At 44.9% G+C, this 13,332-nt stretch overlaps 1 protein-coding gene across 2 annotated transcripts in view; it reads left to right on the forward strand.

Annotated features, from left to right (window-relative positions):
• Nucleotides 1-13,332, forward strand: part of LOC128702565 (ryncolin-1) — a 29,141-nt gene that overhangs the window by 8,523 nt on the left and 7,286 nt on the right. For both annotated transcript variants that reach the window (XM_053796853.2, XM_053796854.2), the window contains exons 4-8: nt 838-1,270; nt 6,193-6,264; nt 8,137-8,294; nt 11,938-12,064; nt 12,776-12,888. In XM_053796853.2, coding sequence (XP_053652828.2) covers nt 838-1,270; nt 6,193-6,264; nt 8,137-8,294; nt 11,938-12,064; nt 12,776-12,888 — 903 coding nt within the window. The remainder of the gene's footprint in view (nt 1-837; nt 1,271-6,192; nt 6,265-8,136; nt 8,295-11,937; nt 12,065-12,775; nt 12,889-13,332) is intronic.

Consider the following 13,332-nt stretch of genomic DNA (forward strand, 5'->3'; position numbering starts at 1 on the left):
GTGTTACTAGTGTTACTTGTGTGTTACTTGTGTGTTACTAGTGTTACTTGTGTGTTACTAGTGTTACTTGTGTGTTACTAGTGTTACTTGTGTGTTACTAGTGTTACTTGTGTGTTACTAGTGTTACTTGTGTTACTAGTGTTACTTGTGTGTTACTAGTGTTACTTGTGTGTTACTAGTGTTACTTGTGTGTTACTAGTGTTACTTGTGTGTTACTAGTGTTACTTGTGTGTTACTAGTGTTACTTGTGTGTTACTTGTGTGTTACTAGTGTTACTTGTGTGTTACTAGTGTTACTTGTGTGTTACTAGTGTTACTTGTGTGTTACTAGTGTTACTTGTGTTACTAGTGTTACTTGTGTGTTACTAGTGTTACTTGTGTGTTACTAGTGTTACTTGTGTGTTACTAGTGTTACTTGTGTGTTACTAGTGTTACTTGTGTGTTACTAGTGTTACTTGTGTGTTACTAGTGTTACTTGTGTGTTACTAGTGTTACTTGTGTGTTACTAGTGTTACTTGTGTGTTACTAGTGTTACTTGTGTTACTTGTGTGTTACTAGTGTTACTTGTGTGTTACTAGTGTTACTTGTGTGTTACTAGTGTTACTTGTGTTACTTGTGTGTTACTAGTGTTACTTGTGTTACTTGTGTGTTACTAGTGTTACTTGTGTTACTTGTGTGTTACTAGTGTTACTTGTGTTACTTGTGTGTTACTAGTGTTACTTGTGTGTTACTAGTGTTACTTGTGTGTTACTAGTGTTACTTGTAGATGAGATTGTTAATATTAACTATTATTAATAGTATATACCATGATCATATTAACGGTTAACATTGTTAACAGTGTTAGCGAGGGCAGGGGAAGAGGGTCACAACCCCCTGCTGTCCCTGGCACTGCGCCACCATGCCCTCCTGCAGCAGAGGAACGAGGAACTGCTGACACAGCAGGGGCGCTGCACCGCCCAACTCGAGGCCCTTCAGGAGGATAAACAGGAGCTGCGTCTGCAACTCCAACAGTATAAACGGCAGTTGCAGCTGTTGCAGAAGGGCAGGGGTGACCTCGTGCCCCCTCCCGAGGGGACTGGGACTGCCACCGAGCCCCCAGTAGGGGCTAAACCCCCCGGAAAGGAGGGGGTACAGGCGTGCCCCTGTAGGGACGACCTGACGGAGGAGGAACTGGAAGAGAGGAACTTTGTAGGGCAAGACTGTGTGTGTGGGAATGTTACTGCTACACCACCCACTACACCCACTACTGAACTGCTGGGTACTGGTGCTAGGTGGGTACTGTGTGTGTGGGAATGTTACTGCTACACCACCCACTACACCCACTACTGAACTGCTGGGTACTGGTGCTAGGTGGGTACTGTGTGTGTGGGAATGTTACTGCTACACCACCCACTACACCCACTACTGAACTGCTGGGTACTGGTGCTAGGTGGGTACTGTGTGTGTGGGAATGTTACTGCTACACCACCCACTACACCACCCACTACACCCACTACTGAACTGCTGGGTACTGGTGCTAGGTGGGTACTGTGTGTGTGGGAATGTTACTGCTACACCACCCACTACACCCACTACTGAACTGCTGGGTACTGGTGCTAGGTGGGTACTGTGTGTGTGGGAATGTTACTGCTACACCACCCACTACACCCACTACTGAACTGCTGGGTACTGGTGTTATTTGGGTACTGGTGGTAGCTGGGTACTGGTGTGAAGTGGGTACTAGTGGTAGCTGGGTACTGGTGTGAAGTGGGTACTGGTGGTAGCTGGGTACTGGTGTGAAGTGGGTACTAGTGGTAGCTGGGTACTGGTGTGAAGTGGGTACTGGTGGTAGCTGGGTACTGGTGTGAAGTGGGTACTGGTGGTAGCTGGGTACTGGTGTGAAGTGGGTACTGGTGGTAGCTGGGTACTGGTGTGAAGTGGGTACTGGTGGTAGCTGGGCACTGGTGTGAAGTGGGTACTGGTGGTAGCTGGGTATTGGTGTGAAGTGGGTACTGGTGGTAGCTGGGTACTGGTGTGAAGTGGGTACTGGTGGTAGCTGGGTACTGGTGTTAGGTGGGCACTGGTGGTAGCTGGGTACTGGTGTTAGGTGGGTACTCGTGGTAGCTGGGTACTGGTGTGAAGTGGGTACTGGTGGTAGCTGGGTACTGGTGTGAAGTGGGCACTGGTGCTAGCTGGGTACTGGTGTGAAATGGGTACTGGTGGTAGCTGGGTACTGGTGTGAAGTGGGTACTGGTGGTAGCTGGGTACTGGTGTGAAGTGGGTACTGGTGGTAGCTGGGTACTGGTGTGAAGTGGGTACTGGTGCTAGCTGGGTACTGGTGTGAAGTGGGTACTGGTGCTAGCTGGGTACTGGTGTGAAGTGGGTACTGGTGCTAGCTGGGTACTGGTGTGAAGTGGGTACTGGTGGTAGCTGGGTACTGGTGTGAAGTGGGTACTGGTGGTAGCTGGGTACTGGTGTGAAGTGGGTACTGGTGGTAGCTGGGTACTGGTGTGAAGTGGGTACTGGTGGTAGCTGGGTACTGGTGTGAAGTGGGTACTGGTGGTAGCTGGGTACTGGTGTTAGGTGGGTACTGGTGCTAGCTGGGTACTGGTGGTAGCTGGGTACTGGTGGTAGGTGGGTACTGGTGTTAGGTGGGCACTGGTGTTAGGTGGGTACTGGTGCTAGCTGAGTACTGGTGTAAGGTGGTACTGGTGTTAGGTTGGTACTGGTGCTAGCTGGGTACTGGTGTTAGGTGGGTACTGGTGTTAGGTGGGTACTGGGCACTGGTGTGAAATGGGTACTGGTGCTAGGTGGGTACTGGTGCTATTTGGGCACTGGTGTTAGGTGGGTACTGGTGCTAGGTGGGTACTGGTGTTAGGTGGTACTGGTGTGAAGTGGGTACTGGTGCTAGCTGGGTACTGGTGATAGGTGGGTACTGGTGTTAGGTGGGTACTGGGCACTGGTGTTAGGTGGTACTGGTGTTAGGTGGGTACTGGTGGTAGCTGGGTACTGGTGTTAGGTGGGTACTGGTGGTAGCTGGGTACTGGTGTTAGGTGGGTACTGGTGGTAGCTGGGTAATGGTGTGAAGAGGGTACTGGTGGTAGCTGGGTACTGGTGTGAAGTGGGTACTGGTGGTAGCTGGGTACTGGTGTGAAGTGGGTACTGGTGGTAGCTGGGTACTGGTGTGAAGTGGGTACTGGTGCTAGCTGGGTACTGGTGTGAAGTGGGTACTGGTGCTAGCTGGGTACTGGGGTGAAGTGGGTACTGGTGCTAGCTGGGTACTGGTGTGAGGTGGGTACTGGTGGTAGCTGGGTACTGGTGTGAAGTGGGTACTGGTGGTAGCTGGGTACTGGTGTGAAGTGGGTACTGGTGGAAGCTGGGTACTGGTGTTAGGTGGGTACTGGTGGTAGCTGGGTACTGGTGTGAAGTGGGTACTGGTGCTAGCTGGGTACTGGTGTGAAGTGGGTACTGGTGCTAGCTGGGTACTGGTGTGAAGTGGGTACTGGTGGTAGCTGGGTACTGGTGTGAAGTGGGTACTGGTGGTAGCTGGGTACTGGTGTGAAGTGGGTACTGGTGCTAGCTGGGTACTGGTGTGAAGTGGGTACTGGTGGTAGCTGGGTACTGGTGTGAAGTGGGTACTGGTGGTAGCTGGGTACTGGTGTGAAGTGGGTATTGGTGCTAGCTGGGTACTTGTGTGAAGTGGGTACTGGTGGTAGCTGGGTACTGGTGTGAAGTGGGTACTGGTGGTAGCTGGGTACTGGTGTGAAGTGGGTACTGGTGGTAGCTGGGTACTGGTGTTAGGTGGGTACTGGTGTTAGCTGGGTACTGGTGGTAGCTGGGTACTGGTGGTAGGTGGGTACTGGTGTTAGGTGGGCACTGGTGCTAGGTGGGTACTGGTGCTAGCTGGGTACTGGTGCTAGCTGGGTACTGGTGCTAGCTGGGTACTGGTGCTAGCTGGGTGCTGGTGCTAGCTGGGTACTGGTGCTAAGTGGGTACTGGTGCTAGGTGGGTACTGGTGCTAGCTGGGTACTGGTGCTAAGTGGGTACTGGTGCTAGCTGGGTACTGGTGCTAGCTGGGTACTGGTGCTAAGTGGGTACTGGTGCTAAGCGGGTACTGGTGCTAGCTGGGTACTGGTGCTAGCTGAGTACTGGTGCTAAGTGGGTACTGGTGCTAAGTGGGTACTGGTGCTAGGTGGGTACTGGTGCTAGCTGGGTACTGGTGTTAGGTGGTACTGGTGCTAGGTGGGTACTGGTGCTAGGTGGGTACTGGTGCTAGCTGGGTACTGGTGCTAGCTGGGTACTGGTGCTAGGTGGGTACTGGTGTTAGGTGGTACTGGTGCTAGGTGGGTACTGGTGCTAAGTGGGTACTGGTGGTAAGTGGGTACTGGTGCTAGGTGGGTACTGGTGCTAGCGGGGTACTGGTGCTAGGTGGGTACTGGTGTTAGGTGGTACTGGTGCAAGGTAGGTACTGGTGCTAAGTGGGTACTGGTGCTAGCTGGGTACTAGTGCTTGCTGGGTACTGGTGTTACGTGGTACTTGTGCTAGGTGGGTACTGGTGCTAGGTGGGTACTGGTGCTAGCTGGGTACTGGTGTTAGGTGGTACTGGTGCTAGGTGGGTACTGGTGCTAGCTGGGTACTGGTGTTAGGTGGTACTGGTGCTAGGTGGGTACTGGTGCTAGGTGGGTACTGGTGCTAGGTGGGTACTGGTGCTAGCTGAGTACTGGTGCTAGCTGGGTACTGGTGCTAAGTGGGTACTGGTGCTAAGTGGGTACTGGTGCTAGGTGGGTACTGGTGCTAGCTGGGTACTGGTGCTAGCTGGGTACTGGTGGTAAGTGGGTACTGGTGCTAGCTGGGTACTGGTGCTAGCTGGGTACTGGTGCTAAGTGGGTACTGGTGGTAAGTGGGTACTGGTGCTAGGTGGGTACTGGTGCTAGGTGGGTACTGGTGCTAGGTGGGTACTGGTGCTAGGTGGGTACTGGTGCTTGCTGGGTACTGGTGCTAGCTGGTATATTTTTGCTATGTTTGCTTAGCTTTTAGTATCTTTTAGTATCTTTTAGTATCTTTTCTAACCTTTTGGGATATTATAGTATCCTATTGTTATCTTTTCTTATCTTTTGATATTTTATATTATCTTTTTTGGTATCTTTTAGTATCTCTTGTTATCTTTTTTGTCTTAGGCATTTTTAACTATTTTTTTCTTATCTTTTCTTATATTTTTATATCTTATAGTATAATTTTATTATCTTTTCTTATCTTTTTAGTATCTTTTAGTATCTTTAATGATCTTTTAATAACCCTCTTGTATTTTTAGAATATTTCAGTATCTTTTACGAATATTTAATTATCTTTTATCTTTTTAGTGTCTTTTTGGTACATTTTATTATATTTTAGTATCTTTGTGGTATATTTTATTATCTTTTAGTATCATTTTGGTATATTTTATTATCTTTTAGTATCTTTTTGGTATATTTTATTATCTTTTAGTATCTTTTTGGTATATTTTATTATCTTTTAGTATCTTTTTGGTATATTTTAATATCTTTTAGTATCTTTTTGGTATATTTTATTATCTTTTAGTATCTTTTTGGTATATTTTATTATCTTTTAGTATCTTTTTGGTATAATTTATTATCTTTTAGTATATTTTTGGTATATTTTATTATCTTTTAGTATCTTTTTTGTATATTTTATTATCTTTTAGTATCTTTTTGGTACATTTTATCTTTTAGTATCTTTTTTGTATATTTTATTATCTTTTAGTATCTTTTTGGTACATTTTATCTTTTAGTATCTTTTTTGTATATTTTATTATCTTTTAGTATCTTTTTGGTACATTTTATCTTTTAGTATCTTTTTGGTATATTTTATTATCTTTTAGTATCTTTTTGGTATATTTTATTATCTTTTAGTATCTTTTTGGTATATTTTATTATCTTTTAGTATCTTTTTGGTATATTTTATTATCTTTTAGTATATTTTTGGTATATTTTATTATATTTTAGTATCTTTTTGGTATATTTTATTATCTTTTAGTATCTTTTTGGTATATTTTATTATATTTTAATATCTTTTTTATATATTTTATTATCTTTTAGTATCTTTTTGATATATTTTATTATCTTTTAGTATCTTTTTGGTATATTTATTATCTTTTTGGTATCTCTTAGTATATTTTTGGTATCTTTTTACATTTTTCTTTATCTTTTTCACACAGAGTGAAGGACTGTGCTGGACACCAGAACGAGGGAGCTACAGAGAGTGGTATATATGAAATATATCCCTCTGAGTAAGTATATATACACCTCTCAGTGTATATATACTGAGATATACACCTCTCAGTGTATATACTCTGAGATGTACACCTCTCAGTGTATATACTCTGAGATATACACCTCTCAGTGTATATATACTTAGATATACACCTTTCAGTGTATATACACTGAGATATACACCTCTCAGTGTATATACACTGAGATATACACCTCTCAGTGTATATACTCTGAGATGTACACCTCTCAGTGTATATATACTTAGATATACACCTTTCAGTGTATATACACTGAGATATACACCTCTCAGTGTATATACACTGAGATGTACACCTCTCAGTGTATATACTCTGAGATATACACCTCTCAGTGTATATACTCTGAGATGTACACCTCTCAGTGTATATATACTGAGATATACACCTCTCAGTGTATATATACTGAGATATACACCTCTCAGTGTATATACTCTGAGATGTACACCTCTCAGTGTATATACTCTGAGATATACACCTCTCAGTGTATATATACTTAGATATACACCTTTCAGTGTATATACACTGAGATATACACCTCTCAGTGTATATACACTGAGATATACACCTCTCAGTGTATATACTCTGAGATGTACACCTCTCAGTGTATATATACTTAGATATACACCTTTCAGTGTATATACACTGAGATATACACCTCTCAGTGTATATACACTGAGATGTACACCTCTCAGTGTATATACTCTGAGATATACACCTCTCAGTGTATATACTCTGAGATGTACACCTCTCAGTGTATATATACTGAGATATACACCTCTCAGTGTATATATACTGAGATATACACCTCTCAGTGTATATACTCTGAGATGTACACCTCTCAGTGTATATACACTGAGATATACACCTCTCAGTGTATATACACTGAGATGTACACCTCTCAGTGTATATACTCTGAGATATACACCTCTCAGTGTATATACTCTGAGATGTACACCTCTCAGTGTATATACACTGAGATATACACCTCTCAGTGTATATACACTGAGATATACACCTCTCAGTATATACATTGAGACATACACCTCTCAGTGTATATACACTGAGATGTATACCTCTCAGTGTATATACACAGCTAGATGTATACCTCTCAGTGTATATACACAGCTAGATGTATACCTCTCAGTGTATATACACTGTGTATATACACTGAGATATACACCTCTCAGTGTATATACACTGAGATGTACACCTCTCAGTGTATATACACTGAGATGTACACGTCTCAGTGTATATACACTGAGATGTACACCTCTCAGTGTATATACACTGTGTATATACACTAAGATATACACCTCTCAGTGTATATACACTGAGATATACACCTCTCAGTGTATATACACTGTGTATATACACTGAGATATACACCTCTCAGTGTATATACACTGAGATGTACACCTCTCAGTGTATATACACTGAGATATACACCTCTCAGTGTATATACACTGATATGTACACCTCTCAGTGTATATACACTGAGATATGCACCTCTCAGTGTATATACACCGAGATGTATACCTCTCGGTGTATATACACTATATTTCACCCATAATACACCCTCACACACCTTGTTACACCCACAATACAAACTGTCTTACACCCACAATACACCCTCTGACACCCTGTTACACCCACAATACACCTTACACCCACAATACACCATCTGACGCCCTGTTACACCCACAATACACCTTACACCCACAATACACCCTCTGACACCCTGTTACACCCACAATACACCTTACACCCACAATACACCCTCTGACACCCTGTTACACCCACAATACACCTTACACCCACAATACACCATCTGACACCCTGTTACACCCACAGGTGTAGGGCTGTGAGAGTGTGGTGTGACCTCACAACAGACGGGGGAGGCTGGACTGTTTTCCTCAACAGACAGCAACAGGACAAACAGATAAACTTCACCAGGACCTGGAAGGAGTACAAGATGGGCTTTGGTGATGTTGGAGCTGAGTACTGGCTGGGTGAGTACACTGGAGTACACTGGAGTAGCTGGTAGTACACTGGAGTACACTGGAGTAGCTGGTAGTACACTGGAGTACACTGGAGTAGCTGGTAGTACACTGGAGTACACTGGAGTAGCTGGTAGTACACTGGAGTACACTGAAGTAGCTGGTAGTACACTGGAGTACACTGGAGTAGCTGGTAGTACACTGGAGTACACTGGAGTAGCTGGTAGTACACTGGAGTACACTGGAGTAGCTGGTAGTACACTGGAGTACACTGGAGTAGCTGGTAGTACACTGGAGTACACTGAAGTAGCTGGTAGTACACTGGAGTACACTGGAGTAGCTGGTAGTACACTGGAGTACACTGGAGTAGCTGGTAGTACACTGGAGTACACTGGAGTAGCTGGTAGTACACACTGGAGTACACTGAAGTAGCTGGTAGTACACTGGAGTACACTGGAGTAGCTGGTAGTACACTGGAGTACACTGGAGTAGCTGGTAGTACACTGGAGTACACTGGAGTAGCTGGTAGTACACTGGAGTACACTGGAGTAGCTGGTAGTACACTGGAGTACACTGGTAGAAGTAGCTGGTAGTACACTGGAGTACACTGGAGTAGCTGGTAGTACACTGGAGTACACTGGAGTAGCTGGTAGTACACTGGAGTACACTGGAGTAGCTGGTAGTACACTGGAGTAGCTGGTAGTACACTGGTAGTACACTGGAGTAGCTGGTAGTACACTGGAGTACACTGGAGTACACTGGTAGTACACTGGAGTAGCTGGTAGTACACTGGAGTACACTGGAGTAGCTGGTAGTACACTGGAGTACACTGGAGTAGCTGGTAGTACACTGGAGTACACTGGAGTAGCTGGTAGTACACTGGAGTAGCTGGTAGTACACTGGAGTACACTGGAGTAGCTGGTAGTACACTGGAGTACACTGGAGTAGCTGGTAGTACACTGGAGTACACTGGAGTAGCTGGTAGTACACTGGAGTACACTGGAGTAGCTGGTAGTACACTAGAGTACACTGGAGTAGCTGGTAGTACACTGGAGTACACTGGAGTAGCTGGTAGTACACTAGAGTACACTGGAGTAGCTGGTAGTACACTGGAGTACACTGGAGTAGCTGGTAGTACACTGGAGTACACTGAAGTAGCTGGTAGTACACTGGAGTACACTGGAGTAGCTGGTAGTACACTGGAGTACACTGAAGTAGCTGGTAGTACACTGGAGTACACTGGAGTAGCTGGTAGTACACTGGAGTACACTGGAGTAGCTGGTAGTACACTGGAGTACACTGGAGTAGCTGGTAGTACACTGGAGTACACTGGAGTAGCTGGTAGTACACTGGAGTACACTGGAGTAGCTGGTAGTACACTGGAGTACACTGGAGTAGCTGGTAGTACACTGGAGTAGCTGGTAGTACACTGGAGTACACTGGAGTAGCTGGTAGTACACTGGAGTACACTGGAGTAGCTGGTAGTACACTGGAGTAGCTGGTAGTACACTGGAGTACACTGGAGTAGCTGGTAGTACACTGGAGTACACTGGAGTAGCTGGTAGTACACTGGAGTACACTGGAGTAGCTGGTAGTACACTGGAGTACACTGGAGTAGCTGGTAGTACACTGGAGTACACTGGAGTAGCTGGTAGTACACTGGAGTAGCTGGTAGTACACTGGAGTACACTGGAGTAGCTGGTAGTACACTGGAGTACACTGGAGTAGCTGGTAGTACACTGGAGTACACTGGAGTAGCTGGTAGTACACTGGAGTACACTGGAGTAGCTGGTAGTACACTGGAGTAGCTGGTAGTACACTGGAGTACACTGGAGTAGCTGGTAGTACACTGGAGTACACTGGAGTAGCTGGTAGTACACTGGAGTACACTGGAGTAGCTGGTAGTACACTGGAGTACACTGGAGTAGCTGGTAGTACACTAGAGTACACTGGAGTAGCTGGTAGTACACTGGAGTACACTGGAGTAGCTGGTAGTACACTGGAGTACACTGGAGTAGCTGGTAGTACACTGGAGTACACTGGAGTAGCTGGTAGTACACTGGAGTACACTGGAGTAGCTGGTAGTACACTGGAGTACACTGGAGTAGCTGGTAGTACACTGGAGTACACTGGAGTAGCTGGTAGTACACTGGAGTACACTGGAGTAGCTGGTAGTACACTGGAGTACACTGGAGTAGCTGGTAGTACACTGGAGTACACTGGAGTAGCTGGTAGTACACTGGAGTAGCTGGTAGTACACTGGAGTACACTGGAGTAGCTGGTAGTACACTGGAGTACACTGGAGTAGCTGGTAGTACACTGGAGTACACTGGAGTAGCTGGTAGTACACTGGAGTACACTGGAGTAGCTGGTAGTACACTGGAGTACACTGGAGTAGCTGGTAGTACACTGGAGTACACTGGAGTAGCTGGTAGTACACTGGAGTACACTGGAGTAGCTGGTAGTACACTGGAGTAGCTGGTAGTACACTGGAGTACACTGGAGTAGCTGGTAGTACACTGGAGTACACTGGAGTAGCTGGTAGTACACTGGAGTAGCTGGTAGTACACTGGAGTACACTGGAGTAGCTGGTAGTACACTGGAGTACACTGGAGTAGCTGGTAGTACACTGGAGTACACTGGAGTAGCTGGTAGTACACTGGAGTACACTGGAGTAGCTGGTAGTACACTGGAGTACACTGGAGTAGCTGGTAGTACACTGGAGTAGCTGGTAGTACACTGGAGTACACTGGAGTAGCTGGTAGTACACTGGAGTACACTGGAGTAGCTGGTAGTACACTGGAGTACACTGGAGTAGCTGGTAGTACACTGGAGTACACTGGAGTAGCTGGTAGTACACTGGAGTACACTGGAGTAGCTGGTAGTACATTGGAGTACACTGGAGTAGCTGGTAGTACACTGGAGTACACTGGAGTAGCTGGTAGTACACTGGAGTACACTGGAGTAGCTGGTAGTACACTGGAGTACACTGGAGTAGCTGGTAGTACACTGGAGTACACTGGAGTAGCTGGTAGTACACTGGAGTACATTAGAGTATGTTGCAGTAACTAGTAGTACACTAGAGTACATTGTACTAACCTACAGTACATAGGAGTACAGTGTAATAGCTGTTAGTACTTTTATTACCGACCCTTGTCTAGTAGATAGACTTTAAACTTAGCTAACCAACCAATTCTTAACTTTGATTAAGTTTGACATTTTGATTTTGATATCTAAATGTGAAATTATTTTCTAAATTTCGCTTTTGGCTTTCCAAAATTTTATTTTCATTTTAAAATTTTGATTTTGACTTGATAAATTTTGGTGGCCCGGTGCCCTGGTGGCTAAAGCTCCCGCTTCACACACGGAGGGCCCGGGTTCGATTCCCGGCGGGTGGAAACATTTCGACACGTTTCCTTACACCTGTTGTCCTGTTCACCTAGCAGCAAATAGGTACCTGGGTGTTAGTCGACTGGTGTGGGTCGCATCCTGGGGGACAAGATTAAGGACCCCAATGGAAATAAGTTAGACAGTCCTCGATGACGCACTGACTTTCTTGGGTTATCCTGGGTGGCTAACCCTCCGGGGATTAAAAATCCGAACGAAATCTTATCTTATCTTATCTTTTGGCTTTCTAATTTTTATTTTGGAACAGGTAATGAGTTTGTTCACCAGCTGACCGCCAAGGGTGACCAGGTACTAAGGGTTGATGCTGAGGACTTCAACGGAAGTAAGCGTTGGGGCGTCTGGGGTCGCTTCAGAGTGGAAGATGAGGCACATAAGTAAGTCTAGGGCATGGAAGGGCATGGATAGGAATGGGGTATGGCTGGGGCAGTAATGGGCAGGGGTGCTAATGAAGAGAAAAGAACTTAACACAAAAGGGTTCAGAAAACCCTTTAATTCAGACAGTTAACAGAATAGTTCATAGTCCAAAGGTCATCATAAATAAAAGGAAAAATACACGCCTAATGTTCGTACGATTTTTTAATTCAGGCAGTTAATGGGGCACTTCTTAATTTAATTCACCATAAATAAGAGGAAAAATACAGGCGTAAGGCTCAAATAATGTGCCAATGAGGGTCCACATATTGAGAAACACAGAGACAGTATAATAACCTATATTATATGTCGAGATATCTTGTTAATGACAAGATACCAGATATATTAAGCAAATATTGACTAAATTGGCTTGCAACGGATAAGTTAACTGTAGATACATATCCAGATGAACTCCTGTTGACCCTTTTAAGGGTTAGTTCCTAGGCCTATTGTGTATCCATATGCTCTTGCACTACCATCCACAGGATGGATATGAGGCACACTAAACTAGCCACTACTATCCACAGGATGGATACAAGGTACACAGTAAACTAGCCACTACTATCCACAGGATGGATACAAGGTACACAGTAAATTAGCCACTACTATCCATAGGATGAATACAAGGTACACAATAAACTAGCCACTACTAACATCCATCTTCTTTTCAACAGCTACAAGTTACTAGCAGTGATGTACTCGTCAAATAGTACTCTGGGAGATGGACTCCTGTGGCACAGTGGGATGCAGTTTTCAACCATAGATAAGGATAATGACAAGCACAAAGGTAATCTGTCATTAAGAGTGAGATTAGCCTGCTCTCTTGCTTCTAAAGCCTAGAATGATGCCATGGATGATAGTTATTGTTCATTTCCTAGTGTTTTTCTTTACGTTCCCTCAGAGATTCCTCCACCAACCGTTGTTTTTCTCTTCAGAATCTCCCAAAAGCACCGAGTCATCAGCAAAATGCAGCTGTGACAGCTGCCACTTTGTGTTAGAATGTGTTAGACAACCATGGTGACATTTCATATCAATGTCTAAGGCCTATCCAATGAAAATAAGAGTCCTTGATGACCCACTAACTTTCTTGGGTTATCCTGGCTGGCTAATACTCCCTACCTTGTGTTATCCTGGCTAGCTAACCCTTCTTACCCTGAGTGGCTAACCCTCCCTACCCCAGGGCATCCTTCCTAGTTGTCCTTCTCTAACGTCAAAAATCCTAACATATCTT

Source organism: Cherax quadricarinatus, chromosome 98 (assembly GCF_038502225.1).
Source record: "Cherax quadricarinatus isolate ZL_2023a chromosome 98, ASM3850222v1, whole genome shotgun sequence".
Classification (NCBI taxonomy): domain Eukaryota; kingdom Metazoa; phylum Arthropoda; class Malacostraca; order Decapoda; family Parastacidae; genus Cherax; species Cherax quadricarinatus.